The sequence below is a fragment of the Scyliorhinus torazame genome, chromosome 2, assembly GCF_047496885.1.
Source record: "Scyliorhinus torazame isolate Kashiwa2021f chromosome 2, sScyTor2.1, whole genome shotgun sequence".
NCBI classification, from domain to species: Eukaryota; Metazoa; Chordata; class Chondrichthyes; order Carcharhiniformes; family Scyliorhinidae; genus Scyliorhinus; species Scyliorhinus torazame.
In genome coordinates this window covers 322,450,951-322,478,156 of record NC_092708.1, presented here as the reverse complement: position 1 = coordinate 322,478,156, position 27,206 = coordinate 322,450,951, and the positions used below count along the sequence as shown (strand labels likewise).

Sequence of the window (27,206 nt, the reverse complement as noted above, 5' to 3'; positions counted from 1 at the left end):
CGGCCCTTGGAAAGAGCACCCCACGCCTCCACCCTATCCCCGTAACCCAGTAATCCACCTAACCTGCACATCTTTGGACTGTGGGAGGAAACCGGAGCACCCGGAGGAAACCCACGCACACACGGGGAGAACATGCAGACTCCGCACAGACAGTGACCCAAGCCGGAATCGAACCTGGGACCCTGGAGCTGTGAAGCAACTGTGCTAACCACTGTGCTGCCCTTGATATGCCAGATGATGCTAAGGTGTAGCCGAGGAGGAAATAGAGCAATTGTTAAAGAAACCTTTCAAAAATAAATACACTTCGCAGAACCCAAAGAATGTAAGCCACTGATCGTGGACTATATTTATCAGTGGCCGATTCAAGTAATAATATTAGTAATATAATAATATTAGTGTCACAAGTAGGCTTAGATTAACACTGAAGTTACTGTGAAAACCCCCTAGTCTCCACACAATGGCTGTTCGGGTACACCGAGGGAGAATTCAGAATGTCCAATTCACCGAACAAGCACTTTCGGGACTTGTGGGAGGAAACCGGAGCACCCGGAGGAAACCAACTCAGACACTGGGAGTACATGCAGATTCCGCACAGACAGTGGCCCAAGCCAGGAATCAAGCCCTGGTCCATGGTGCTGTGAAGCAACGGTGCTAACCACTGTGCTGCTGCGCCGCCCTATCTGAGAGGAGATAGTAGCAGCTGTGTCCAAAATGCTTCCTACTTTACTAAATATGAAATTGTCATTGGGCAGTCCAAAGATGCGCAGGTTAGGTGGGGTTCGGGTGGAGGAGTGGGCTTGGGTAGGGTGTCCGTTTTGGAGACAGAATATCCTCCTTCTGCACTGTATGGATTCTATGACTGAAGAGTAGTGAGTGCAACATCTTTGTTCAGGAATTTAGCAGAATGGTTTCTCTGAATTTTCAGAAGTCATTCAGTAAGGTGACTGATGAGCATGGAAATGGAGAGAAAGTTGGTTGAGAGATGGGAAACAGAGTTTCCCTGCAGAATGCTTCAAAATAGAGTAAAGGTCCACAGTGTTCGTGTTGTCCTTATACAGCTGATTAGCTTGGTTGTGAGCAATGCAATCTTGAAATTTGCTGAGAACCCCCAAATGAGTCAGTTCATTAAACTGTTTTTAAAGGGCTGTAAAAGATTTCACAGAAACATGAGCAGAATTATTAAATGAGCAAACAAGTGCCATATCCAATTAAATATTCACCAGCGTGACTCATTTTATGAAGAAATATAAGGAATGTGCGTATACACTCAATGGAAATATAGTTGGAGGTGAACAGACATTCCAATCTTGCAAGAGCAAATAGTTAAAATCTTAAAACAAGTCAACAATGTTCTGAGTTTTATAAATAATGTATTTTGGTGGGAAGGAAAAAAAGTCATATATTTCTTGGATAATAATCTAAATGGGATAGAAGAGAAAACGGGATCTTGGGGGGGGGGGGGGGGAGGACGCACAAATGGTGGAATAAACTGCTTTACTACTTTTATTAAAGTTTTTGTTTTACAAAAAGCAAACCAAGCACTGTGGTTTATTTCTGGAGGGGTAGAATTGAAAAGCAGGAATTGCTCTTGAGGCGATATTTGGTGAGAACCCATTTGGAATACTGTGCACATCTGATCTTCATATTAGAAAGAGTATACAGAAGCATTGCTGAAAGGGCAACACATGATTTGCATGGATTGTGCCAGAACTGAAAGATTCTACCTATCAGAAAAGATTGAACAGGTCACATTCTTTTCCCTAGAAAATGGAGTCCGAGCAGTGGTGTGTTAAAGCTCTTTAAATTGATGGAGTGTTTTGATTGGATAGACCATGATGAATGTGTTTCCATTTGAAAAAACTAGCAGGCACATGGATATAAAATAGTCTCCAGTAAATCCAATAGAAAATTCAGGAGAATTTTCTAAATACTGGTAAAATGAGGAAGGTCCTACTACAAAGAGCGGTTGAGGCAAATAGAATAAATGTACTTGAGCGGAAGATGATTGGATTTTGTCTATTGTCACGTGTACCGAGGTACATTGAAAAGTATTTTTCTGCGAGCAGCTCAACATATCATTAAGTACATGAAAAGAAAATGCATAATTGATGAGTGCAGTGGTTAAAGAATGGAAGACTTTACTGAAAGGGTCAGATGAAGAGGAATAGAAAGGTGGCTGTTGTGAAGCATAACACCTGGCATAGAAGAGTTGGCCTTCATGGCCTGTTTCTGTGCTATGGATTTATGTAACTTGATATAAATAGGGGAACAGAGAATAAAGCAGCAAGAGTGAATTGGTACACAACATTAGTTAGACCACAGTTGGGAGTAATATGCACACTTTTGGATGCCCCATTATTAAAGGACATTAAAGCGTAGACTTAGCAGATTGATCCCAGAATTAGGCAACTTAGAGTGGCACGGTGACACAGTGGGTAGCACTGCTGCCTCACGGCGCCAAGGACCAGGGTTCGATCCCAGCTCCACGTCACTGTCCAGGTGGAGTTTCCATATTCTCTCTATGTCTGCGTGGGTCTCACCCCCACAACCCAAAAAGATATGCAGTGTAGGTGCTTTGGCCATGCTAAATTGCCCCTTAATTGGGAAAAAAACTAATTTGGTACTATAAACTTATGAAAATGAAACAAAAAGAATTATGCAACTAAAATTACAAGGCTAGACTTGAGACACTGTGACTACTTTCACTTGAGCAGAGGAGACAGAGAGATTTAATAGAAGTTTTTTAAATTATGGAAGGTCTTGATAAGAGTGCGTAAAGGAAAACTATTTCTTCTGGCATTGGTAATGAGGGATTATTAATTTTAAATGATTGTGGAATATTTCGGATAAACTTCTAGACACTGTAGATTAGTAGAGCAAGGACTAGCCACGGGGAGATTGAGGCAGAGTCATTGCACCTTTTGAGGGAAAATATTTCAAGCATTTGCTGAAAAACAGAATTGTCTCATTGCAGAAGGAGGTCATTCGGCCCATTATGTCTGCCCCAGCTCTCTGAATGAGCAATTTCCTTAGTGCCATTCTTGCACCTTCTCCCTATAACCCTTGAAGATTGTTCATTTTCAAAGTATAGTGTTGCTAACTTTGCCTTAGTTTAATTGCTCTGTTTTATTACCTTTGCTCTTGAGTCGCCAGGTATCTTTTATGATACCGCCACGTGGTTCAAGTCCGAGTAATGATCAATAATCCAATACACCGATTAGTAAGATTTAAACCAAAGCACATTTATTATACACAGTAATCACTACTCATGCACAAATTCTACGTTTAAGCTACTTCTACAACTAACAGGCCAATACTTAACTTGGAACTGGCCCACCAGGTCAGGGAAACAAATGGCCTTTCATTCGGGTTCTGAGCCTGCGGGATTCGAAGTTGGTACAGATTGATAGCTAGGAGCGCCTATCTCATAGCGAGCGTTGAAATGAGACTTACAGTTTCGACCAGCTGCTGAAGAGTGAAGAGCTGGAGAAGCGGTGGAGAAGAGAGCGATTTGAACATAGGACTCAATTCTTATAGTCCCCAGGGGCTTCCCGCCTTTCGGGGCGGACCCTGTACCTGGTCCAAAGTGATTGGACTTTGTCCCAATCGCTTGGTTCGATTTTCTCCAATACTGGAGCGGTTCCCTGATCGATGGGCGGTCCTGAGGAGGTCGTTCACCTTTTGTGTAGGCTCCTGCTGGCGCCGAAGAGTCTGGTTTTGCTTTGTGTGTCTAAATGTTGCTTATTGTTCCCGGGGATTGCTTATTAGTATGCAGATGGCTGGTGTTTTGTTATGCTGATGGTTGCTGGTACCGATCTTGTCTGGCCTTTCCAGAGGTAAATACACAGCCAACCTGCAGCTGCTTGTTTTTGTCCTGTTGGCTGACTTTCCCATCAGCCTTTGCCGTTCGCCATTTTGAATCGGGAGTTGGCCATTTTAAGTGGCTACAATAGTCTTTCCTTTTGAATGTCCTGAATGAACTTGCTTTTATGCACAATTTTTTTGGGGGGGGGGTTATTTTTAGATAGTACCAAAGTAAAGCCAGCAATGGCATGGCAGAATTAATATCTACCTTCTGTGCTATAAAATTCTGTGGTTCAAAGAAAGATAGACAACTGACTTCTAAACAGCGACAACTTCTGCTCAAGCAAGCCTTTCCTCTCCAAATTTCATGTTGCACCAAGACGTCAATCCAAACAGGAGTGGCAGCAAGGCTTTCTTCATCAAATCCCAGTAGAATAGGACAAGGTAGGATAGATAGCAGATTTGTCTCGCAGTTACGAGGTCAAGTACAAGGGGTATATAGATATAAGATTAAATGTAGGAAATATAAAGAGGGCAGGAGATACTTGCACAAAGTTGCGAGGCTTTGGAATGTCTACATTCTAGATCAGATTAGAAGAAAAAGCATGTGAAGGGCCAAGGAACAAGATTCTAATTATTTGTTCACATGGAGGGTGGATGGACTATTTGGACCAAATGGCCCATTTCCATTTTGTAACTTCTAGTAATATATTACTTCTGAAAAGGCTTATGCCTGCTCCTTTTCTTAATTTTCATGCACCTTCTGGCATTTTCCTATGTTAAAAGTTTGACTATTTTTGCTTTTTAAGTGTATTTGTTGTTGTATAAAGGGGTATAGGCAAATAGGACATAAATTAGATTAAAACAGAGTCATCTGCAAAGAGAATTAGCACCAGCACAGGGACAATAAGGCAATTAATTCCCTTCTGTGAGGTGTGGAGATTGCTTTGGTAGTCTCTGTTTTTCTATAATACGGTCCTCATTTTACATTTGCCTATACTGGTAATTTTTTTAAAAGCATGCCTACCCCAGCCCTGGGTCACTGTCCGTGTGGAGTTTGCACATTCTCCCGTGTCTGTGTGGGTTTCACCCCCATAACCCAAAGATGTGCAGGTTAGATGGATTGCCCATGCTAAATTGCCCCTTAATTGAAAAAAAAAATAATAATTGGATACTCTAAAATCTTTTTAAAAGCATGCCTACCAGGATTTGTGCATAACAGAACTGTTACTTGGGTACACCAGAAGATTAACAATCAACTTTGTTACAATAATCGGCATTTAAAACGGGCCTGATTATATTATTGCAGGAAGTTCCAGTTCTTATTGAGGCAATTTGTCACGGTGTTAGTAAGTGCCAATCAGAAATATTTTCATACCTGAGTCAATTACTTTTCTTGATTAAGACAAACCTAATGAGACTTCCGGGTATGGCGATGACCAGCTGAGTCGCACGTTTCGGCACCTCCCGTTGGAACGGACTTTTGGGCTCTTATTAGGAGCCCCAATGGCAATTTTTAACGGCAAAAATCACTGTGCGGTGAAATAGAAGGGAATCCCCCCGGATATATATGGAAAAAGGAGAGGATAGCGGCCGGATTGCAGTGGATCCTTTGGAGCAGCGGCAAGGAAGGGAAGCTCGAAGCAAGATGGCGTCGGAAGGTGGCCGTTTGGTATGGGGCCCGGAGCAACAAGAGTTCCTGCGGCGCTGTGTGGAAGAGCTGAAGAAGGAGGCGCAGAGGACCCAGGAGCTGGAGCTTCGGGTCGTGAAAGCAAAGGCTGCTGAAAATGAAGATGAAATACAGGGCCTGATGGTGAAGACAGAGACGCACGAGGCACAGCACAAAAGGTGTGTGGAGAGGTTGGAAGCCCTGGAGAATAATTCGAGGAGGAAGAATTTAAGAGTCTTGGGTCTTCCCGAAGGCGCAGAGGGGGCGGACGTCGGGGCATATGTGAGCACGATGCTTCACTCGCTAATGGGATCGGAGGCCCCGACGGGCCCTTTGGAGGTGGAGGGAGCTTATCGAGTTCTGGAGCAAAGACCAAAGGCTGGAGAAATACCTCGAGCCATAGTGCTGAGGTTCCACCGCTACAACGACAGAGAGATGGTCCTAAGATGGGCGAAGAAAACTCGGAGCTGTAGGTGGGAGAACGCGGTGATCCGCGTATACCAGGATTGGAGTGCGGATGTCGTGAGAAGGAGGGCAAGTTTCAATCGGGCTAAGGCAGTGCTTCACAAAAAGAAGGTTAAATTTGGAATGTTGCAACCGGCGAGACTGTGGGTCACACACCAAGGGAAGCACCACTACTTTGAGACGGCAGAAGAGGCGTTGACATTCATTATGGACGAGAAGCTGGAATAGTCTGGCGAGCGAAAGAGCTTCTGGGATAAAGTGGTGGGGTGATTATGTGGGGCGAGGAAGGGGAACGGGGGGGGGGAGATGATTTTTCAATTTGTTAATTTTTCAATCCTGTAACTTTTCTCTCTTCCCCTCATTGGGCGGGGGGGGTGAGTATGAGGAACTGTGGGCGCCGGTGGGAAGGAAAGGGGAAGGAGAAGGGAACTGCGCCATTAGGGGCGGGGCCGAGTGGGAAACGCGGGAGTTGCTCCCGCGCTAGGGTAATTATGGCGGGAACAGGGACGCAGGAAAGTGGGGGCCTCGCACAGTGAGAGGCCGAGGGCAAACGGGGAAGCCGAGGTCAGCCAGAGTTCGCTGACTTCTGGGAGTAACATGGGGGGTGTAATTACGCTAGAGGGGGATCTAGCGGAGGGGGGGTGGGGAGGGAGCTAACTGGGTTGCTGCTGCTAAGGGGAAGGGAGAGCTGTTATGGGGCGGGGTGGTCGAGACGGAAGGGCACGTCGGTGGGATATACGGGTATGTGGGAACCGGGTAAGGAGCTGGGTTAAAAAAGGGGATGGCTAGTCGACAAGGGGGGGGTTTAAAAAGTCCCCCAACCCGGCTGATCACATGGAACGTGAGAGGGCTGAATGGGCCGATTAAAAGGGCATGGGTACTCGCACACCTAAAGAAATTAAAGGCAGATGTGGTTATGTTGCAGGAGACGCACCTGAAATGGACAGACCAGGTTAGACTACGTAAAGGATGGGTGGGACAGGTGTTTCATTCAGGTCTAGATACGAAGCATAGGGGGGTGACTATTTTAGTGGGGAAACGGGTACTGTTTGAGGCAAAGACCATAGTGGACAGTGGGGGTAGATACGTGATGGTGAGTGGCAGATTGCAAGGGGAGGCGGTGGTTCTGGTGAACGTATACGCCCCGAACTGGGATGATGCAAACTTCATGAGGCGTATGTTGGGGCGTATCCCGGACCTGGAGGCGGGAAAGTTGGTAATGGGGGAGACTTCAATACGGTGCTTGATCCAGGGCTGGACCGGTCGAGGTCCAGGACCGGGAGGAGGCCGGCAGCGGCCAAGGTGCTTAAGGACTTCATGGAGCAGATGGGAGGAGTAGACCCCTGGAGATTTATTAGGCCTAGGAGTAAGGAGTTCTCATTTTTCTCCCATGTTCACAAGGTATATTCACGGATAGACTTTTTTGTCCTGGGAAGGGCACTGATCCCGAAGGTGACAGGGACGGAGTATACGGCCATAGCCATCTCGGACCACGCTCCACATTGGGTAGATCTGGAGGTAGGAGAGGAAAAAGAACAGCACCCACTCTGGAGAATGGATATGGGCTTATTGGCGGATGAGGGGGTATGTCTAAGGGTGAGGGGGTGTATCGAAAGGTACTTGGAGCTTAATGACAACGGAGAGGTTCAGGTGGGAGTGGTCTGGGAGGCGTTGAAGGCGGTGGTCAGAGGGGAACTGATATCCATAAGGGCATATAAAGGGAAGCAAGAGAGTAAAGAAAGGGAGCGTTTGTTGAGAGAACTTCTAAGGGTAGACAGGCAATATGCAGAGGCACCGGAGGAGGGACTGTACAGGGAAAGACAAAGGTTACATGTGGAATTTGACCTGCTGACCACGGGTAAGGCAGAGGCACAGTGGAGGAGGGCACAGGGTGTACAGTATGAGTATGGAGAGAAGACGAGCCGGCTACTGGCCCAACAATTGAGGAAGAGGGGAGCGGCGAGGGAGATAGGTGGGGTGAGAGATGAGGAGGGAGAGATGGAACGGGGAGCAGAGAGAGTGAACGGGGTGTTCAAGGCATTTTATGAGAGGTTGTATAAGGCTCAGCCCCCGGAAGGGAAGGAGGGAATGATGCATTTCCTGGATCAGCTGGAATTCCCGAAGGTGGAGGAGCAGGAGAGGGCGGGACTGGGAGCACAGATTGAGGTGGAGGAGGTGATAAAGGGGATTGGGAGCATGCAGGTGGGGAAGGCCCCAGGACCGGATGGGTTCCCGGTGGAATTTTATAGGAAATATATGGACCTACTGGCCCCGCTTTTGACGAGAACCTTTAATGAGGCCAGGGAAAGGGGGAAGCTGCCCCCAACTATGTCGGAGGCGACGATATCGTTACTTTTGAAGAAGGAAAAAGACCCGCTGCAGTGTGGGTCCTAGAGGCCCATTTCCCTTTTGAACGTAGATGCTAAGCTCCTGGCCAAGGTGATGGCGACGAGGATAGAGGATTGTGTCCCGGGGGTGGTCCATGAGGACCAAACTGGGTTTGTGAAGGGGAGACAGCTGAACACTAACATACGGAGGCTGCTAGGGGTGATGATGATGGCCCCACCAGAGGGGGAGGCGGAGATAGTGGTGGCGATGGGCGCCGAGAAAGCATTCGACAGAGTGGAGTGGAACTACCTGTGGGAAGTGTTGAGGAGATTTGGTTTTGGAGAAGGGTTTATTGGATGGGTACAGCTGCTATATGGGGCCCCGGTGGCAAGTGTGATCACGAACAGGCAGAGGTCTGACTACTTCCGTCTTTATAGAGGGACGAGGCAGGGGTGTCCCCTGTGTCCGTTACTGTTTGCATTGGCAATTGAGCCCCTGGCCATAGCACTGAGGGGCTCCAGGAAGTGGAGAGGAGTACTCAGGGGAGGAGAAGAACACCGGGTATCATTGTATGCAGATGATTTATTGCTGTATGTTGCGGACCCAGTGGAGGGAGTGCCTGAGATAATGCAGACACTCAGGGAGTTTGGGGAATTCTCGGGGTACAAATTGAATATGGGGAAGAGTGAGTTGTTTGTGGTGCACCCAGGGGAGCAGAGTAGGGGAATAGATGATTTACCGCTGAGGAAGGTAACAAGAGATTTCCGGTACTTAGGGATTCAGATAGCCAGGAGTTGGGGAACCTTACATAGGCTAAATCTAACACGATTGGTGGAACAGATGGAGGAGGATTTTAAGAGATGGGACATGGTGCCCCTCTCACTAGTGGGTAGGGTGCAGGCGGTCAAAATGGTAGTCCTCCCGAGATTCCTTTTTGTGTTTCAGTGCCTCCCGGTGATGGTCACGAAGGCTTTTTTCAAGAAAATCGAGAAAAGTGTCATGAGTTTTGTGTGGGCTGGGAAGACCCCGAGAGTGAGGAGGGGGTTTTTGCAGCGTAGCAGGGATAGGGGGGGGACTGGCACTACCAAGCTTAAGTGAGTACTATTGGGCCGCTAATATCTCAATGGTGTGTAAGTGGATGGGAGAAGGGGAGGGAGCGGCGTGGAAGAGATTGGAGATGGCGTCCTGTAAAGGAACCAGCCTACAAGCACTGGCGACGGCGCCGTTGCCGTTCTCCCCAAAGAAATACACCACAAGTCCAGTGGTGGTGGCAACACTGAAAATTTGGGGGCAGTGGAGCCGGCATAGGGGAATGACGGGAGCCTCGGTGCGGTCCCCGATAAGAAATAATCATAGGTTTGTCCCAGGGAGAATAGATGGGGGATTTAGAGCATGGCAGAGAGCTGGGATTGTGTAACTGAGGGATCTGTTCCTAGACGGGACGTTTGCGAGTCTGGGAGCGCTGACGGAAAAATATGGGTTGCCCCAAGGGAATGTATTTCGGTACATGCAACTGAGGGCTTTTGCGAGGCAACAGGGGAGGGAATTCCCGCAGCTCCCGACGCAGGAGATTCAGGATAGAGTGATCTCAGGGACATGTGTGGGGGATGGTAGGGTGTCGGACATATACAGTGAAATGAGAGACGAGGGGGAGATCATGGTGGGTGAGCTGAAGGGAAAATGGGAAGAAGAGCTGGGGGAAGAGATTGAAGAGGGGCTGTGGGCAGATGCCCTACGTAGGGTAAACTCTTTGTCCTCGTGCGCCAGGCTTAGCCTGATACAATTCAAGGTTTTGCACAGGGCGCATATGACTGGAGCAAGGCTCAGTAAATTTTTCGGGGTAGAGGATAGGTGTGGGAGATGCTCGGGGAGCCCAGCAAACCACACCCACATGTTTTGGTCATGCCCGGCACTGCAGGGGTTCTGGGTGGGGGTGGCAAATGTGCTTTCGAAGGTGGTAGGGGTCCGGGTCAAGCCAGGCTGGGGGTTGGCTATATTTGGGGTTGCAGAAGAGCCGGGAGTGCAGGAGGCGAGAGAGGCTGATGTTTTGGCCTTTGCGTCTCTAGTAGCCCGGCGAAGGATATTGCTTATGTGGAAGGAAGCCAAACCCCCGGGCGTGGAGACCTGGATAAACGACATGGCAGGGTTCATAAAACTAGAACGGATAAAGTTCGCACTGAGGGGTTCGGCTCAAGGGTTCACCAGGCGGTGGCGATCGTTCATTAACTACCTCGCAGAACGATAAAGGAAATGGGAAGGTAACAGCAGCAACCCAGGGGGGAGGGGGGAGGAGGAGGGAGGGAGGGGGGGGGAAAGAGGGCCCAGGTGGGTCCTCAGGGGTGTTTTTGTATAGATATTTGTACTTGGTTATGTATATTGGATTGCTTGATTTTATTATTTGGGAGAGCTATTATTTTTGTTATGGCAGTTGCCATTTAGTTTATATATTATTTATTTATTTGTTAAAAACGGTCACTGTTATTTATATTGTTTTATTGTTGTAAAAAGGGGGATAAACCTTTGTACTGTTTTGTTTGGCCGAAAAATTTGAATAAAATATATATATTTTTAAAAGACAAACCTAATGAAATGACACAGCAGCTGACATCGAGAAAGTTATCTTTGTTTTTTTTTAGACTGGCACAATGAGAACAAGTGAATTTGACTCTTCAGATGAAGACTCTGAAGAAGAGCACATGTCGCCACTACAGGTATCTTGGTGAGTATTGCAGTAGATTCATCACTTACATTTTGTCACTGATTGTTTTCTATACACGCGCGCATTAATGCACGACACCATTTACCTTTGTCAGCCGGGATGTTACGAACATTGGAGAAGATTGCAGTAGAGTTCTGTATTAGTGTGAATGTGTAACGGCCGTACATTCATAGCCCTCTTAATCTTGCATGTTGCATCAATTTCTAACGTAGCAAATTCATGGTCCAGACATTAGTACGTTTCTTTCAAACCAGATTTGGATGCGCCTTTTAATAATTTCACCAACTTTGCTCAACTCTCTCACCATTACAAAAGTAGGGAGCTTGCAGCACAAAAATAACTGAGCAGCAGACTCCAAGTACTGAAGACACACTGATGAGAGGGGAACTTTGATAACTAGGCCAGTGTCCAGCTGGGTTTTCTGACCCCATTTTAATGTCGCTTTCCTATATCCTTTTTCCCTTTCCAAATACTAATCCAGCTCCTTTTTAATGATGTTATCATCTCTAATTCAGCAGCTACTTATCAGGAAACCTACCATGTTCTAATAAGCCAAATCCGTACCCTTATTACTGATTCACCGAACATTGACAACTATTTTTCACCATTGAAACTTTTCATAATTCTGAAAGTTTCCTTGAACCATTTAATGTTCCAGTGTATCTAAAGAATCTTCGCTATCCTTCAATGGTTGTAAAACTTTTGCTACAATAAGGTGCTAAGCTAGAATGCAAAATTTCAAATTTGGTCTAACTAATAGCTTGTACCTATTCAGCATCACTTTCCTTTTACATCCAAACTCGTATCTTTTAAAATTCACTGATCCTTTATCCTTTCACTATTTTTCATTTACTTTATGTACCATACTTTAACATTTTTTCCAAAACTCTAATGCATTTTCCATCGCTCGGCCCAGTTCTTTCTGTAATCTCTCATGTTCTGCTTCACAATTTGGGAAAATCAAAAAACAGTATCATCCCTCATGTGCCTAAATCCAATTTTGTTTTTTATTTGTTCATGGGATGTGGGCATCGCTGGCTGTGCCAGCATTTATTGCCCATCCCTGAGGGCAACTAAGGGTCAATCACATTGCTGTGAATCACATGTAGGCCAGACCAGGAAAGGACAGCAGATTTCCTTCCCCTAAAGGACATTAGTGAACCAGATGGTATGGCAATTGACAATGGTTTCATGGCCATCATTGAACTTTTTATTTCCAAATTCTTTTAATAATGTGAATTCAAATTTCCCCTTCTGCATTGGTGGGATTCGAATCCAGGTACCCAGAGCATTACCCTGGATTGCTAGTCTACTGACAATACCACTATGCCACTGCCTCCCAAAACAAATGAGGCCATTCATTGCACTGATCCCAGGAGCACACTACGACTCATGTCACACCAACTGAAAAAAAAACTGTTTAACCATACTTTATTTTCTATCACTTGGCCGACCCTGTAAGACAAGTTAATTAAAATGCACCTTAATCTCTTGTGTTGCACCTTATTTGATACCTTCTGAAAATTCATATTTATATGAAATCAATTGTTTTTCCTTTTTTTGCTGTAGGTTTCTTGTTTGTGCATTTTAATTGCATTACCTGGCCAGCTCTCCCAAGAATTAATCTCAAAACAAATTGGATTTCATACTCGCAGCTACATGCTATGTAACCTACCTTTACTGCCACGGATCCTGCCTGCACTATTTCAATGTGGGAGTTTGCTTCCAGTGAGATTACCCACAAATGCCCATCGCAGAGGAGGAGTCAAATAAACTATTGCCAATTTGGCATCCTTCCCTAGACATTGCATGACCAACTCGGCTCACTGATTAGGGGAGACAACTGTTCCTTGTTAAGCCCTAACTGGTTCCTAATTTTGATCCGAATGCGATTCTTGCCAAGTTAATTTACTTGACGCTTTCTCCTGAAAGTTTTCTTGCAAAGTTGGAGGAGGAGGTAGAGATAGGGAGGGGCTGCCTAATTTGTAGGCAATGATTTTAATTAAATGCAATCAGTTACAAGTGTGGTGGTTGAGCAGGACAACGTGGAACAGGATGCAAACATTTCGAAGAAATTGGATTTGTGGATGGTTAGCATAGGTATTGGAGCTATCAAGTCTTCAGGAAATAAAAGCATAAATAGGAGTTCAGCTTGTGATTAAAACCGGTGCAGCCATCCATTTTTTTCAAATGATGTCACCCTTTTCTATCACACTCACTTTCTTTTGTACACTTCCAAGAAAGTTTTTTTTGGCTCATGGGATTTGAGAGCCACTGTTAAGACCTGAATTTGTTGCCTGTCTCTAATTAGCATTTAGAAGGTGGTGATGAGCCACCTCCTTGAACTGCTGCAGTCCATCTGATGAAGGTACAGCCACTGTGCTGTTGGGAAGGGATTCCGGGATGTTGTCCCAGCGACAGTGAAAGAATAGCAATCGGGATGGTGTGTAACCTGGAGGGGAACTTTCAGGTGCTGGTGTTCCCCAGAAACTCTTGGCCTTGTCCCTCCAGGTTGTAGAGGTTGCAGATTTGGATGGTGCTGTCAAAGGAGGCTGGGTGAATTGCAGCAGTACACTTTGCATATTGCCACTTTGCACCGGTGATGAAGAGAGTGAATGTTTAAGGTGATGGTTTTGGTGCCAAATAATCGGGCTGCTTTCCCCGGATTGTTGTTGAGTTTCTTGAATGTTGATGAAGCTGCACCCAGCACACGCCTGACATGCGGCTTATAAATGTTGGACAGGCTTTGAGAAGTGAGGAGGTGAGTTACTCGCATCTGACCTGCTCTTCTAGCTGGTTCAGTTCAGTTTCAGGTCAATGGGAACGCCCGGGATGTTAATGGTGCAGGATTCAGCAATGGATAGGTTCTCTCATAATACACTCGCCTTTGAATCCCAAGATTTTGGATCCAAGTTCTATTCCAGAAATAAAAATTGTCCTGGCAGAACCTAAACTGATCATCAGTGAGCAGGTTATTGTTGTGCAAGTGTCACTTGATAGCACTGTCAGTGACACTTTCCATAACTTTGGTGATGATTGACAGTGCCCACATGCAAGGAAGAATACCGATCCGTCTACCCTTTTGCAAGTGTACAACAAAGCTGCCTTGATGAATGTAGCAGAAAAAACGGTAGTCCCTTAACTGGTACTGAAAGCACTGCAACACAGCTATGTGGACAGCTGTAAAGTTCATTGGCTGCAGATCATCTACTGCAGTCAACTACATCTCCAGTCTTACTGACTTGTCAAGTCACTGGGAACAAAATGCAAGACCAAGTGGAGCTAGCTAAGTGCAATCCATCCACTCGCGCAGGTGTTACAACTCCTGAAAACTCTCTCACACACATCAATGTCTTATTTTACATGCTTTCAATAGACATTTTCACAGGGTTGGAGAGAACTGAAGTCATACATGTGCAGCAAAGGTGGATTGGCCAGGCACTGTGTGGTGGTAACCAGTTTAATTGGCAGCTCCCCTGACCAATCCTTGAAGAACAAAGGTGTTATAACCTCCCTGCTTACTAATGGCAATCCCACAATCCTTAGGGAGTATGAGGTGTGTGTGTGTGTGTGTGTGTGTGTGTGTTTTCTTTCTATTCTACAACTCGTGCTGGATTCTTCATGGTCCTCACAAAAAAAGGGTAACAGAGGAGCCACGCAGCATTCCTGTGGAGTTGAACTTAAACCCAAATTCAGAACTATTTGCACAAAAGGGCGGGATACAGGGGAAGCAAGTTTCTATTAAGAAGGAAGCTAACTTATATTTAAATAGCCAATTTCAGTCAAAAAAAAAAGACCATCCAAGAAAAGTGAATATTTTGTAGTCCAGTAAATGAGTCGATATGGTGCGTTTTTATTATTTCAGGGATTATTAGTCCATCTATTCCTCTATAGATTGTAGAATTAATGACTGATATCTGGCTTCATACCACTAAAGTGTTAATCAGCCCACTTTTTTAGAAAATTATAGAAATATGTGCAGAGCATGGGTGAGGATGATGTCCAGTTTGTATAATGGGATAGTAGTGATCCCTGGCTTATGCTATTGTACGTTTAGATACTGGGCAATGAGAGTAATTTCTGAAAGTGAGGCCCATTTATGGGAAAGAAATGGCAACAATAGCCCAAGGTTAATATCGAAGGCTGATCCACAGTCCATAATGCTGAATGATCCATTATCTTACTCTGAATATTAAACTGCGTGCTTGATTTTGGAAGTGCCTATTTTGTTTGGGCACAATTAACTTGCTAAAATTTAAGGAGAAATATTTTTACTATATATTTAACAGGTTGTCTCTATCGATGGTGAACTGTCACCAGTTCCTTGGAATCTGTGCATTGCCAGGTAAGCCATTTTTGTTTTTGCCCACGACATTCTGAAAATTTTACTCCCAAGTTTTAATGAGTTTGGAGTAATGTTTCTGTATTTCAGCTCGTGATGAAATCATCCATAATCTCAGAATTTCTCTACTTTATAAAAAAAATTCCTAAGAGGAGCTCCTTTGTTCCCATTTTCATTAAACAAACTGATCACCAATGCTTACCATCGTGTTTCATTGTTAGTGGCTAAAAACAGTAGAGAAGATGTGGAGAGTGATCAGTTCAGTCCAGAAGAAGGTCATAGTCTGAGGATTCAGGATAAAACGTTTCTGACAGATATAAGGAGACATTTCTTCACACAAAGAGTGGTGAGCCTGTGAAATTTATTACCACAGGAAGTAGTTGATGCTAAAACTATATTCAAGAGGCAGCTAGACATAGCACTTGGGGAGAATGGGATCAAAGGCTATGGGGAGAAAGTAGGATTAGGCTATTGAGTTGGATGATCAGCCATGATCGTGATGACTGGCGGAGCAGGCTCGAAGGGCCTAAAGGACTCCTTCTGCTGCTATCTTCTATGTACCTATGTATGTATCTATGGTCATTCAGGAGACTGGTAACAGTGGGGAAGAAGCTGTTTTTGAATCTGTCAGTGCATGTTCTCAGACTTTTGTATCTCCTGACCAATGGAAGAGGTTGGAAGAGAGAATAACCTGAGTGGGAGGGTCTTTGATTATGCTGCCCACTTTCCCAAGGCAGCGGGAGGTGTAAACGGAGTAAATGGATGGGACGTGGGTTTGTGTGATGGACTGGACTGTGTCATGACTCTCTGTAGTTTCTTACTGTCTTGGGCCAAGCAGTTGCCACACCAAGCTGCGATGCAGCCAGATAGGATGCTTTCCACGGTGCATCTGTAATGTGGACATGCCAAATTTCCTTAGTTTCCAGAGGAAGTATAGGCACTGTTGTGCTTTCTTAGTTGTAGCATCAACATGGGTGGACCAGGACAGATTGTTGGTAATGTGCACACCGAGGAATTTGAAGCTGTCAACGATCTCCACCTCGGCAGCATTGATGCAGACCGAGGTGTGTACGGTACTTCACTTCCTGAAGTCAATGACCAGCTCCTTTGTTTTGCCGACATTGAGGGAGAGATTTTTGTCATTGCACCACTCCACTAGGTTCTCTATCTCCCTCTTATAGTCTTACTGATCATTGTTTGAGACCCGACCCACTACGGTCATGTCATCAGCAAACGTGTAGATGGCGTTGGAGCCTAATTTTGCTACACAGTTGTGTGTGTATAAGGAGTATAGTAGGGGGCCATGTATGCGGCCTTGTGGGGCCCCGGTATTGAGGACTATCGTGGAGGAGGTGTTGTTGCTTATCTTTATTGATTGTGGTTTATGGGTCAGCAAGTTGAAAATCCAGTTGCTGGTTTTCTAATAAGGATACACAACAAGCATCGCAGCGGATCAGACCACACTAATCTAAGCCGAAATGGTAAAACATTTATTATCTGGAGCTACGGAAATGGTTATATAAATGGAAGTGTCAGGCTTTGCTCAGTGTGGCCCCTTCTTCTGAGTCAGAAGGTTGTGAGTTCAAATACCTCTCCAGAGACTTGAGCACGTAATCCAGGTTGACACTCCAAAGCAAGCTGCACTGTCAGACATGCTGAATTTCCATTGAGACATTATACCGAGGCCCAAACTGTCCTCTCAGGGAGGCATAAAAGAATCCATGGCAGTTTTTGAAGAAGTTCTCCATGGCGGGGACTTCCGGTGGCGGCAATGAGTGAGTGAGCCGCACATTCGGGGGCTCTCACTCCGGCGGGATTTGAGGACCTGGTTCCCCGGTTTTGCGGGGCTGTGAAAGGCCGGCCACGGGGGGGGGGCAAAGGAGCGAGCAGAGCTGCATGGAACTGCGGGAGAGCAGAAAGCTGCGCAAACGGGAGAGGAAGGGACAAAGGCAAGGTGCAGGGGAGCTGACCCGGGAGCGAAGACGACAGACCTGTGGACCTCAGACCCGGCGATCCAGCAGACGCTGGAAAACATGCTGCAGGTGATAAAATGCAGTTTTGAGTCGTTGAAGCGGGATAACTTGGACCCACTTTGGAAGGCAGTGGATGAATTGAACCAGAGATTGGATGCCCAGGATGAAAAAGTTAAGGAGCTGGGGGAGGAGCAGGCGGACGCGCAGACGATTGCTGCGCTAGAAGTCAACGGGTTAAAGGAGAGACAGAGAAGACTGCTGGACAGAGTAGAGGAGCTGGAAAATAGAGCCCGTAGACAGAATCTGAGGATCATCGGCCTCCCGGAGGGGGCGGAGGGAGCTGATGCCACAGCGTTCATGGCTGCCCTGTTGATGCAGCTGATGGGGGCTGAAGCCTGTCCGCGACCGCCGGAGATGGAGGGGGCACACAGAGTACAGACGAGACAGGTGCGTCTGGGGGGGGCCCCCGTCCGATGGTGATTAGGTTCCACAGGTTTGTGGAGAGGGAGCGGGTGCTGCAGTGGGCAAAGAGCGCTCAGAGCAGCACGTGGAATAACAGTGTCCTTCGCATTTACCAGGACCTAAGCCAGGAGGTGGCCAGGCGGCGAGCAGCCTTTAAACAAGTTAAGGAGGTGTTGTTCAAAAAGCTCGTGAAGTTTGGTCTGCTCTTCCCGGCCCGTCTTTGGGTTACGCATCAGGGCCAACACCACTACTTCTCCGAGCCCGAAGAAGCGATGGACTTTGTGAGGGATCAGGGGCTGGTCTCGAAAAAAGGTCTCACGGACGCAAGCTAGGGTCCGAGAATTACTGGTTGAAGGGACACTTACTGTACCTGGACCGCAGGTCGACTGTTTACTGCTTTAAAGGTGCCTTGTGGTGTATTTTTTGTGGGCAGTTTTTGCCTGTGGGGGATGTGGAGGGAGGGTATCCCCCCCCCCCCTCTCGAATGGTCTTTTTCCTTATATTGCGGTGTTATATATTTCTTTTTTTTTCCTTTTTGGTGCTCAGAAAGGGACGTGGGTTAACACTTTTCTGTGTACACAGCTGGAACTATATTGTACCTGGAGCAGCCTCGCGTTGCTGTTTGATGTTTACATCTTGTTTGATCTTCCCCATCTTAGTGAGACTGCTCCAGTGGGTCGGAGGGGGGGGATGGTGTGATGGGGAGTGGGGAGATGAGGTCGGGGAAACAATGGGAGTGAGACAAGGGGGCGCCGGAGAGTCACCGGGCTAGCAGATTGGCTAGTCAAGGGAGTCAGGTGGGGGGGGGGGGGGGGGGGGGGGAGAGAATACAGCCAGTGAATGGCAGGGGTGGGGTTATCGGGGGATGTTGCTAGCGGGGGGGGGGGGGGGCAGTTATTTTTGCTGACGTGGGGGGATCTGAAGTAGGTAATGAAAAGGAGGTTGGGGGTGGAGGCAGCCAAGAGGCGAGCCAGGAATGGCACGGCGCATAGGCCGGGGGTGGGCCCAAGAAAGGTTATGGCTGACCGGTGGGGGGGGGGGGGGCTGTGCCCCCCAACCAGGCTGATCACCTGGAATGTCAGGGGACTAAATGGGCCAGTTAAAAGGGCACGTGTGTTTGCGCATTTGCGGGCTCTAAAGGCGGACGTAATTATGCTGCAGGAGACACATCTGAAAGTGTCTGACCAGACTAGGCTAAGGAAGGGCTGGATCAGCCAGGTCTTCCACTCGGACTTGGATTCTAAGTCCAGGGGGGTAGCAATTATGATCAATAAGCGGGTTCAATTTGGGGCGGAGGGCGTAGTCGCAGACGGCGGGGGCAGATTCCTTATGGTAAGGGGCAAGCTGGAGGGGAGAAGAGTGATGCTGGTGAACATATATGCGCCGAACTGGGACGACGTTGACTTATCAAAAGAGTGCTGGGGAAGATCCCGGACCTAGACTCATGTAAGTTGATAATGGGGGGGGGGGTACTTTAATACTGTCCTTGACCCGGGGCTGGACCGGTCATGTCCCAGAACGGGCAGACTCCCAGCAATGGCAAGGGAGCTGAAAGGGTTCATGGAGCAAATGGGGGTTGTGGACCCATGGAGAGCCAGACAGTCGACGGGAAGGGGCTACTCGTTTTATTCGCATGTTCATAAAGTATATTCTAGGATTGATTTTTTTATCTTGAGCAGGGACTGTGTAGGGGAGGTAAAGAATACGAAATACTCGGCAATCACTATCTCGGACCATGCCCCGCACTGGGTGGACCTGCAGGTCGGGGGGGTGGGGGGGGGGGGTGCGAATTACTAACCCCCGCAATGGAGGTTAGACGTAGGACTGTTGTCGGAGGAGGGGATATGTGAGAGACTTCGGCAGTGTATGCAGAATTACTTGCAGGTGAACGATACGGGGGAGGTTTCAGCAGCGACCCTGTGGGAGGTGCTGAAGGCAGTAGTGAGGGGGGAGCTGATCTCAATTCGGGCTCACAGGGTCAGGGCGGACAGAGCAGAAATGGACAGATTGGTTAGGGAAATTCACCGGATAGACGAGAGCACCCCGGGGGAGGACCTACTCAGGGAGAGACGGGGATTGCAGGCTGAACTGGGGGTGCTATCCATGAGTAGGGCCCTGGAACAACTTAGGAAGGCGAGGGGAATGGTGTATGAGCATGGGGAGAAGGCCAGCAGATTGCTAGCGCAGCAACTCAGGAAGAGGGAGGCGGCCAGGGAAATAAGTAGAGTGGTTGATGGGGAGGGGAGCAGAATGGAGGACCCGGCAGGACTGAATAAGATATTTCGGGACTTCTATAGTAAGCTGTACACTCAGAACCCCCGGAAGAGCCGGAGGAGATGAAAAGGTTCCTGGATGGACTAACCTTCCCAAAAGTAGGCAGGGGACTAGTGGACGGGCTGGGGGCCCCGATTAGAGCGGAGGAGGTATTGGGGGGCCTAAAGGCCATGCAGTTGGGGAAAGCCCCGGGACCGGATGGATACCCAGTAGAGTTTTACAAGAAGTTCTCGGAGATAGTGGGACCGGTCCATGATGTCGCAAGCCACCATCTCGCTGATACTGAAGCGGGACAAGGACCCGGAATCCTGCGGGTCATACAGACCAATCTCCCTGATCAATGTGGATGCCAAGCTCCTGGCCAAAGTCCTGGCGATTAGAATTGAGGACTGCGTACCGGAGGTGATTGGGGACGATCAGACAGGGTTTGTGAAAGGCAGGCAGCTGACAGCTAACTTGAGAAGATTGCTTAATGTGATCATGATGCCCCCGACGGGCAAGGAGGTGGAGGTAGTGGTGGCAATGGACGCTGAGAAGGCCTTCGACCGGGTGGAGTGGGGCTATTTGGGGGAGATGCTTGGACGGTTTGGGTTCGGCGAGAGACTGGTTAATTGGGTCAGACTATTGTACCAGGCCCCAAAAGCTAGCGTTAAGAAAACAGGATAATGTCAGATTATTTCAGACTACACCGCGGGACCAGACAGGGGTGTCCACTCTCCCCGTTGCTGTTCGCGCTGGCCATAGAGCCGTTGGCGATGGCATTGAGAGCTGCGAAGGGGTGGAAGGAAATGACGGGGGTGAGGGGGGGGGGGGGAACGGAACATAGGGTCTCTCTCTATGCGGACGACCTGCTCCTGTACGTGTCGGACCCACTGGCCGGGATGGAAAATATACTGGAAACATTGAGGAAGTTTGGCCGGTTTTCAGGGTACAAATTAAACATGGCCAAGAGTGAGATGTTTGTGGTGCAGGCAAGGGGCCAGGAGAATAGACTGAAGGAGCTGCCATTTAGGCTGGTGGAGGAAAGTTTCCGGTACTTGGGGATACAGGTGGCACGAGACTGGGGCAGGTTATATAAGTTAAATTTGACGAGGGTGGTGGAACAAATGAAGAGGGAGTTTCGGAGATGGGATGCACTCCCGCTGTCACTGGCGGGGAGGGTGCAGACTGTAAAGATGACAATCCTCTCTAGATTTCTGTTCACCTTCCAGTGCCTCCCGATCTTTATCCCACAGTCCTTCTTCAAAAGGACTGGCAAAATCATCATGAGCTTTGTCTGGGCGGGAAAATCCCCGCAGGTGAAGAAGGCGATGCATGAAAGGAGCCCTAGCGAGGAGGGACTGGCATTGCCGAGTCTGATCAACTACTACTGGGCGGCTAACATAGCCATGATAAGGAAGTGGATGGTGGATACGGGGTCTATCTGGGAGCGAGTGGAGGCAGCTTCGTGCAGGGTCACCAGTTTGGCAGCCCTGGTCACGGCTCCCTTACCGCTGTCGCCGGCCAGGTACTCCACCAGCCCAGTAGTGGTGGCAGACCTGCGGATATGGGGCCAGTGGAGGAGGAACGTGGGGGGTGGTGGGTGCGTCTGTTTGGGCTCCAATATGTGATAACCATCGATTCGCCCCCGGGAACATGGATGGAGGGTTTCGAACATGACGGCGGGCGGGGGTGGGGAGGGGGGGCGATATGTTCCTGGAGGGGAGCTTTGCGAGTTTGAGGGGCTTGGAGGAGAAATTTGGGCTGGTTAGGGGAAATGACTTTAGGTACTTACAGATGCGGGACTTTGTACGCAGACAGGTCCCATCCTTCCCACTCCTCCTGCCAATAGGGATCCAGGACAGAATAGTCTCTAGAGGAGAAGGGGAAGAGGGTAGAGTCTCGGATATCTACAAGGTGCTCATGAAGGTGGAAGAGTCCCAGACGGAGGAACTGACACTCAAATGGGAGGAGGAGCTCGGCGGGAAGATGGAGGACGGTCTGTGGGCGGAAGCTCTGAGTAGGGTAAATTCAACCGCAACATGTGCCAGGCTCGGCCTGATTCAATTTAAGGTCGTTCACCGGGCCCACATGACGGTAGCTCGGATGAGCAAATTCTTTGGGGTAGAGGACAAGTGCGCTAGATGCGCGGGAGGACCAGCGAACCATGTTCACATGTTTTGGGCATGTCCTAAGCTTAGGGGGTACTGGGAGGGATTTGCGGGGGTCATGTCCTGGGTGCTGAAAACAAGGGTGGTGATGAGTCCAGAGGTGGCAATTTTCAGGGTTTCGGAAGACCCGGGAGTCCAGGGGGAGAAAGAGGCAGATGTTCTGGCCTTTGCTTCCCTAATAGCCCGACGGCGGATACTGCTGGCATGGAGGGACTCAAAACCCCCGAAGACCGAATTATGGCGTTCGGACATGTCAAGTTTTCTGGGTATGGAAAAAATTAAGTTCGCCTTGAGGGGATCTGTACTGGGGTTCACCCGAAGGTGGCAACCATTCATCGACTTCTTTGCGGGAGAGTGAACATCAGGAGGGGGAGAGGGGGGAGATTAGGGTAGAGTAGGAGGGATAAATAGGCAGGTAGTGTCTAGGGGAGAGGAGCGGGCATGTGCAGTATGGTTTGATTGAAGTAGTGGTTTTATATTGATGGTTTTATATTGATGTTTGCACATTTCTGTTAGCTGTATCTGTTTACAATGCCAAACAAAACCTCAATAAAATTGTTTGTTTAAAAAAAAGAAGTTCTCCATGGCATCCTAGCCAATATTTATCCTTTAACCAACTTCTGTAAAACCGATTATCTGGCCGTTAGTTAATTGCTATTTGTAGGAGCTTGCTTTGACTAGTATCCAAGGCTGGTAAGTGTGCTGAAGTTGTGAAAGACATTGGGCGGGATTTTTCGATTGCCGACGGCGAAACTGCATTCAGCGATTGGCCGAAGAATTCATTTTTACGCCAAAATCGGGGGCATCGCTGTTTTTCGGATGCTCCGCCCCTGCAAAAATGGTATACTCGAGGAGTGGCCGCAAGCCATTGGGACGGCCTCAGGGCATCACCTGAGGCCCTCCCCCGATGCTCCGCCCCTGATGGACTGACTTCCCGACGGCATGGGACACGTGTCCTCTCAGCTTTCGGAGACCTCGCGCGGCTTTGGACGGTGTCCAGCGCCGCCACAGTCGGGGGCGGGGGGGGCTGTTCCGCTGGCAGGGGGAGCTTCAGCGGGGGCTGGTCTGGGGGTAGCGAGGGAGGTTGCAGGGGGGCAGTATCTGGCAGGCCGGGTCCGTGCGCGGCCAGCGCCATGTTGTACGGTGCGGCCACCGCAAGCTGCGGCCGTGCGCATGCGCGGCCACAGACACGGCCATTCTGCGCCTGTATCTGCAGGTAAAGCCCACATGGCGCGGCTGCTAGCCCCCCACCAGGCAGAGCATCAGTGCGGGGTCAGCGCCAACTTTTTGGTCGTAAGACCAGATGCTTCTTCCGGACATAGCCTCAAAATTGGAGAATCCAGCCCATTATATGAATGTAAATTCTCTCTGTCTAACATTTAAGAAGTTCCACTTAATCTACAATCATGAGGTCTTGCTAAAATACTTGTGCACATGACAGGAACATTATGCAAAATGATCCGCTAAATAATTAAATGAGTAAAAGCTGCTTTTGTTTGTGTGTGCTCTGAGGTAGGTGAAATGGAATTACGAACCCCATAGAGACCGAGAACTTCTAAAAATATATATATTTGTACTTCCAATTAATAAGTAGTTGAACAAGATTTCATAAGATATTTACGGTGACAGACAGACTAAAAGCACTATTGACTAAACACTATTAATGTAGACAACTTATGGTTTAAACTACAGAACAGAACTCTTGATGCCGAAAAAGCCCACTATTTACTGGGACGCCATCAATTCAATGCCAATGATAATCAATTCTCCTGGAACCAGTACAAATGATTCTTATCTCCTGTCTTTTATGATGGGAATTTTCCTGGAGACTTCTTTGTCTAGCTAAAGCTAGGCACATTATTCTCATTTTAAGTCCGTGAATGTTGTCTTCCAACCAGAGTGCGAGCTTCCACCCACATTCCTGCAAAGTGAACCATGGAGACCTTCGACTAGTCTCTCGCTCTATCTCCCTATCTCTCTGCCCCTCTCTCTTCCTTTTCAGGCCTTGGTAAACTAACCTGTCTGTGATTTCAGTGATATTTTAGGAAAGACTGTAACCTAATAACAATGTTTCCAATGTATCTTTCCCATTTCAAAGTTGGCATGGTAATTTGATGTGAAGCACATGGGCATTGTATCCAGGTAACATGCTGATTAACTATTGTTTAGACTCCAACTCTCTTCCTTTGTGGAATTAAATTGACATTTTGAAGCACAAATGTCTACAACCTGACATTCTCAATGCTTTTCTGGGACTTTGGAGACATGCTACTGTTAGCACATGAGCTGCTGCCATTGTCTCCAAGTGTAAAGACCTTGCATCTTCCTCCCATTAAAGCAAACTGGACCACCTTTAATCTATAACAGTCAGACCACCCAGGCTTGCTGTCAGAAAGACTTCAGAACAGGTCACATGAGTCCCGTTATTTACCTGAACTTAAAGAGACAGTCACAAAACAGAAGAATCTTATAAATCTCTTAATTGTAACACAGGATAGTCACCATTGCAAAATTGGAGCATAACGCATCTGACTAAATAATAAATAATGATTTAAAATGTAAATTGATTTGGTTACTCATTTTTTATACCAATATTGGAGCAATAAATCAGGGCACTGTCAGGCCACCAGCAACATTATTTTTACATCTGAGTGGATGGAGGTGCCATGAAAACCGGCCTAAATTGCAGGAAAGTAATCATTATAATTATAATTATCATCTAACTGGCAAGAATAACAGTGGAACAGCATAAATATTTAATGGTCTAAATCATTTACTCCATCATTTCCTTTTTGCACCATTTATGGGCAGGCTAACCTTGAGACCTTTTTATAACAGATGAAATAGACTTTAATCCCATCACTTTTTGCTCATTTGAAAAATAGGTATTAATTTACAAACACCCTGTAATGTCTCAATTCTGTGTGATGTGAAAGATACCTGTGAACACTGACATGAATGGACAGCTAGTGCACACTTAGGATCTGTTATCTACAAATTGTTCGAGTGATTCTGCAACAATTTCTCATGTAACAAATAAACACAGTGAATGGAGTGGGGGGGGGGGGGCTGTTAAGACTTGGGGCAAGATTTAATTTGCCTTCCCTGGAATGGCATGGAAAGGGAATAAAAAAGGTTAAGTCGCCTTAGTCCCAGATGACCACAGGCATTTGAGAATGACTGGTGGTGATTTAACCTGAGGGTCACCACACCTCCAGCGAGGGACAAGGTTGAGAAGGCGGGGCCTTCATGAATAGCCTCAGCCAGCACAGGAATCGAACCCACGCTGCCGGCTTCACTCCTCATCAGAAACCAGCTGTCAAGCCAACTGAACTAAACTGGAATAGGAGATGAGCGTCACATCAAGTGTCTCCACCCACCACCACCTACCCTCTCAATATCTTTACCTGCTTTATTTCAGATATGGGAGAGCTGCCCACTCCTGATGGGTGCAGGATACTTTACACCCTGGATTCGGGAGGCATGGATGGGGTCAACCCCAATAGAACCAAGACAGGAGTTGTGGAGTGGCCGAAAGAGGCCAAAGTAATATTTATTTTTGAGCCACTATGCTTGTGGGCCAAACTCCCAGGCTCCACAATTAGTCCTTCAGCCTCCCCTGCCCCAGTCTTACCTCTCCCTCTCAGCACTGGCATTGGCTTCCAAAGCCTCAAGGTTACAACAGTGCAGCATGTAACGGAAGAGGCAATAAGCCAGTTGCAGTGGCTATTTGGAGAAATCTAATAGTTTAACAAGGTTTCCGTAGAAAAATATTATGCCACATTATAGTTGATGGGATTATTAGTAATCAAGTAAGAGTGTTTCAATAATGATATTCTAGTTCTTTTCTTTGGGACAGGCCATGACTAATTTCTTTTGTTTTGATCAAACTTGCTTGAAGGAAAACAATTATGTGCAGCCATTATAATATTGCTTCCAGTTTAGTCATCCTAAACTTGCACAGATTAAATACTACTTTATTTAAACAGGTTGTAAATTTAAAGATGTAAGACGAAATCTTCAAAAAGATTTAGGTAATGTATATTTATATATACATATGTCGTTTGTCTGTGGGTTCAAGGAAGGTGACTGTTTTGGATAATAATATTAATGTCCTAACTGTTTTGGCCGTTTGGAGCTTACTTCACCATTTGCTTTATATTTTATCTTGGGGTTTTCCTATTTTCGGTGCAGATTTGCTTGACGAGTTCTTCTAACGCTGCTGGCATGCTAGGGCGCGATTTTGTGATACTGACAGGTATCATCATGAGCAAGATAGGAAGGTTTAGTCCTCCCCCACCCCCCCCCCTCGAAACGCCCACAATGATGCCCGCGAGTGTCGGAAAATCCGGCCCCTAGGCCAGGATTTTCCAGTCCCGCCCATGACGATGTGCGCCGCTAGCTGGACCAGAAAATCTGGAGAGCAGCCAAAACATCTGTTGACTTTGGACGGGAATTCCCGACAGCAGAAAATCCAGCCCCTAGTATTTAATAGTGAGGGGAAAATAACCTGTATTTGATTCATTTTTTCCTGCCAACAATGGGTGCTGAAATAAGAAACAACTTTGGGGAACAGCAGATACAAATGTGTGACTGTTGTGTACGTCGACACAATAGATCTCAACCCGACTGCCGCAATTTTTACTGGCTTAAATTACTAGTTTAGGTAAGGCTCTTGCAATCTGCACTATCTATTCCATTGTTGGATTACAGTGGCTGTAAAATGTATAGCTTATATGGAGTTGGTAGAGCATATAATTCATAGTATCCATCTTCTTCAACTATTGACAGAAGAGCTCAAGAGCCGCAACATAGAAGATGTATTTGTGTTCTGTACGAAAGGAGAGATGATGAAATACAGGGTTCCAGGCTTGTTGGAATCGTACCAGCAACAGGGATTCACAGTGTATCATCATCCTTTTCCTGATGGAAGTGTTCCAGATATTGCTAGCTGTTGGAAAATTCTGGAAGAGTTGAGAATCTGCTTGGAAAATGAGAAAAGGATCCTCATCCAGTAGGT

The 27,206-nt window shown here is 47.2% G+C and overlaps 1 protein-coding gene across 3 annotated transcripts in view; it reads left to right on the top strand.

Annotated features, from left to right (window-relative positions):
• Positions 1-27,206, top strand: part of cdkn3 (cyclin dependent kinase inhibitor 3) — a 147,848-nt gene that overhangs the window by 115,144 nt on the left and 5,498 nt on the right. For all 3 annotated transcript variants that reach the window (XM_072489715.1, XM_072489718.1, XM_072489717.1), the window contains 4 exons: positions 10,903-10,985; positions 15,275-15,330; positions 26,176-26,220; positions 26,978-27,200. In XM_072489715.1, the coding sequence (XP_072345816.1) occupies positions 10,903-10,985; positions 15,275-15,330; positions 26,176-26,220; positions 26,978-27,200 (407 nt within the window). The remainder of the gene's footprint in view (positions 1-10,902; positions 10,986-15,274; positions 15,331-26,175; positions 26,221-26,977; positions 27,201-27,206) is intronic.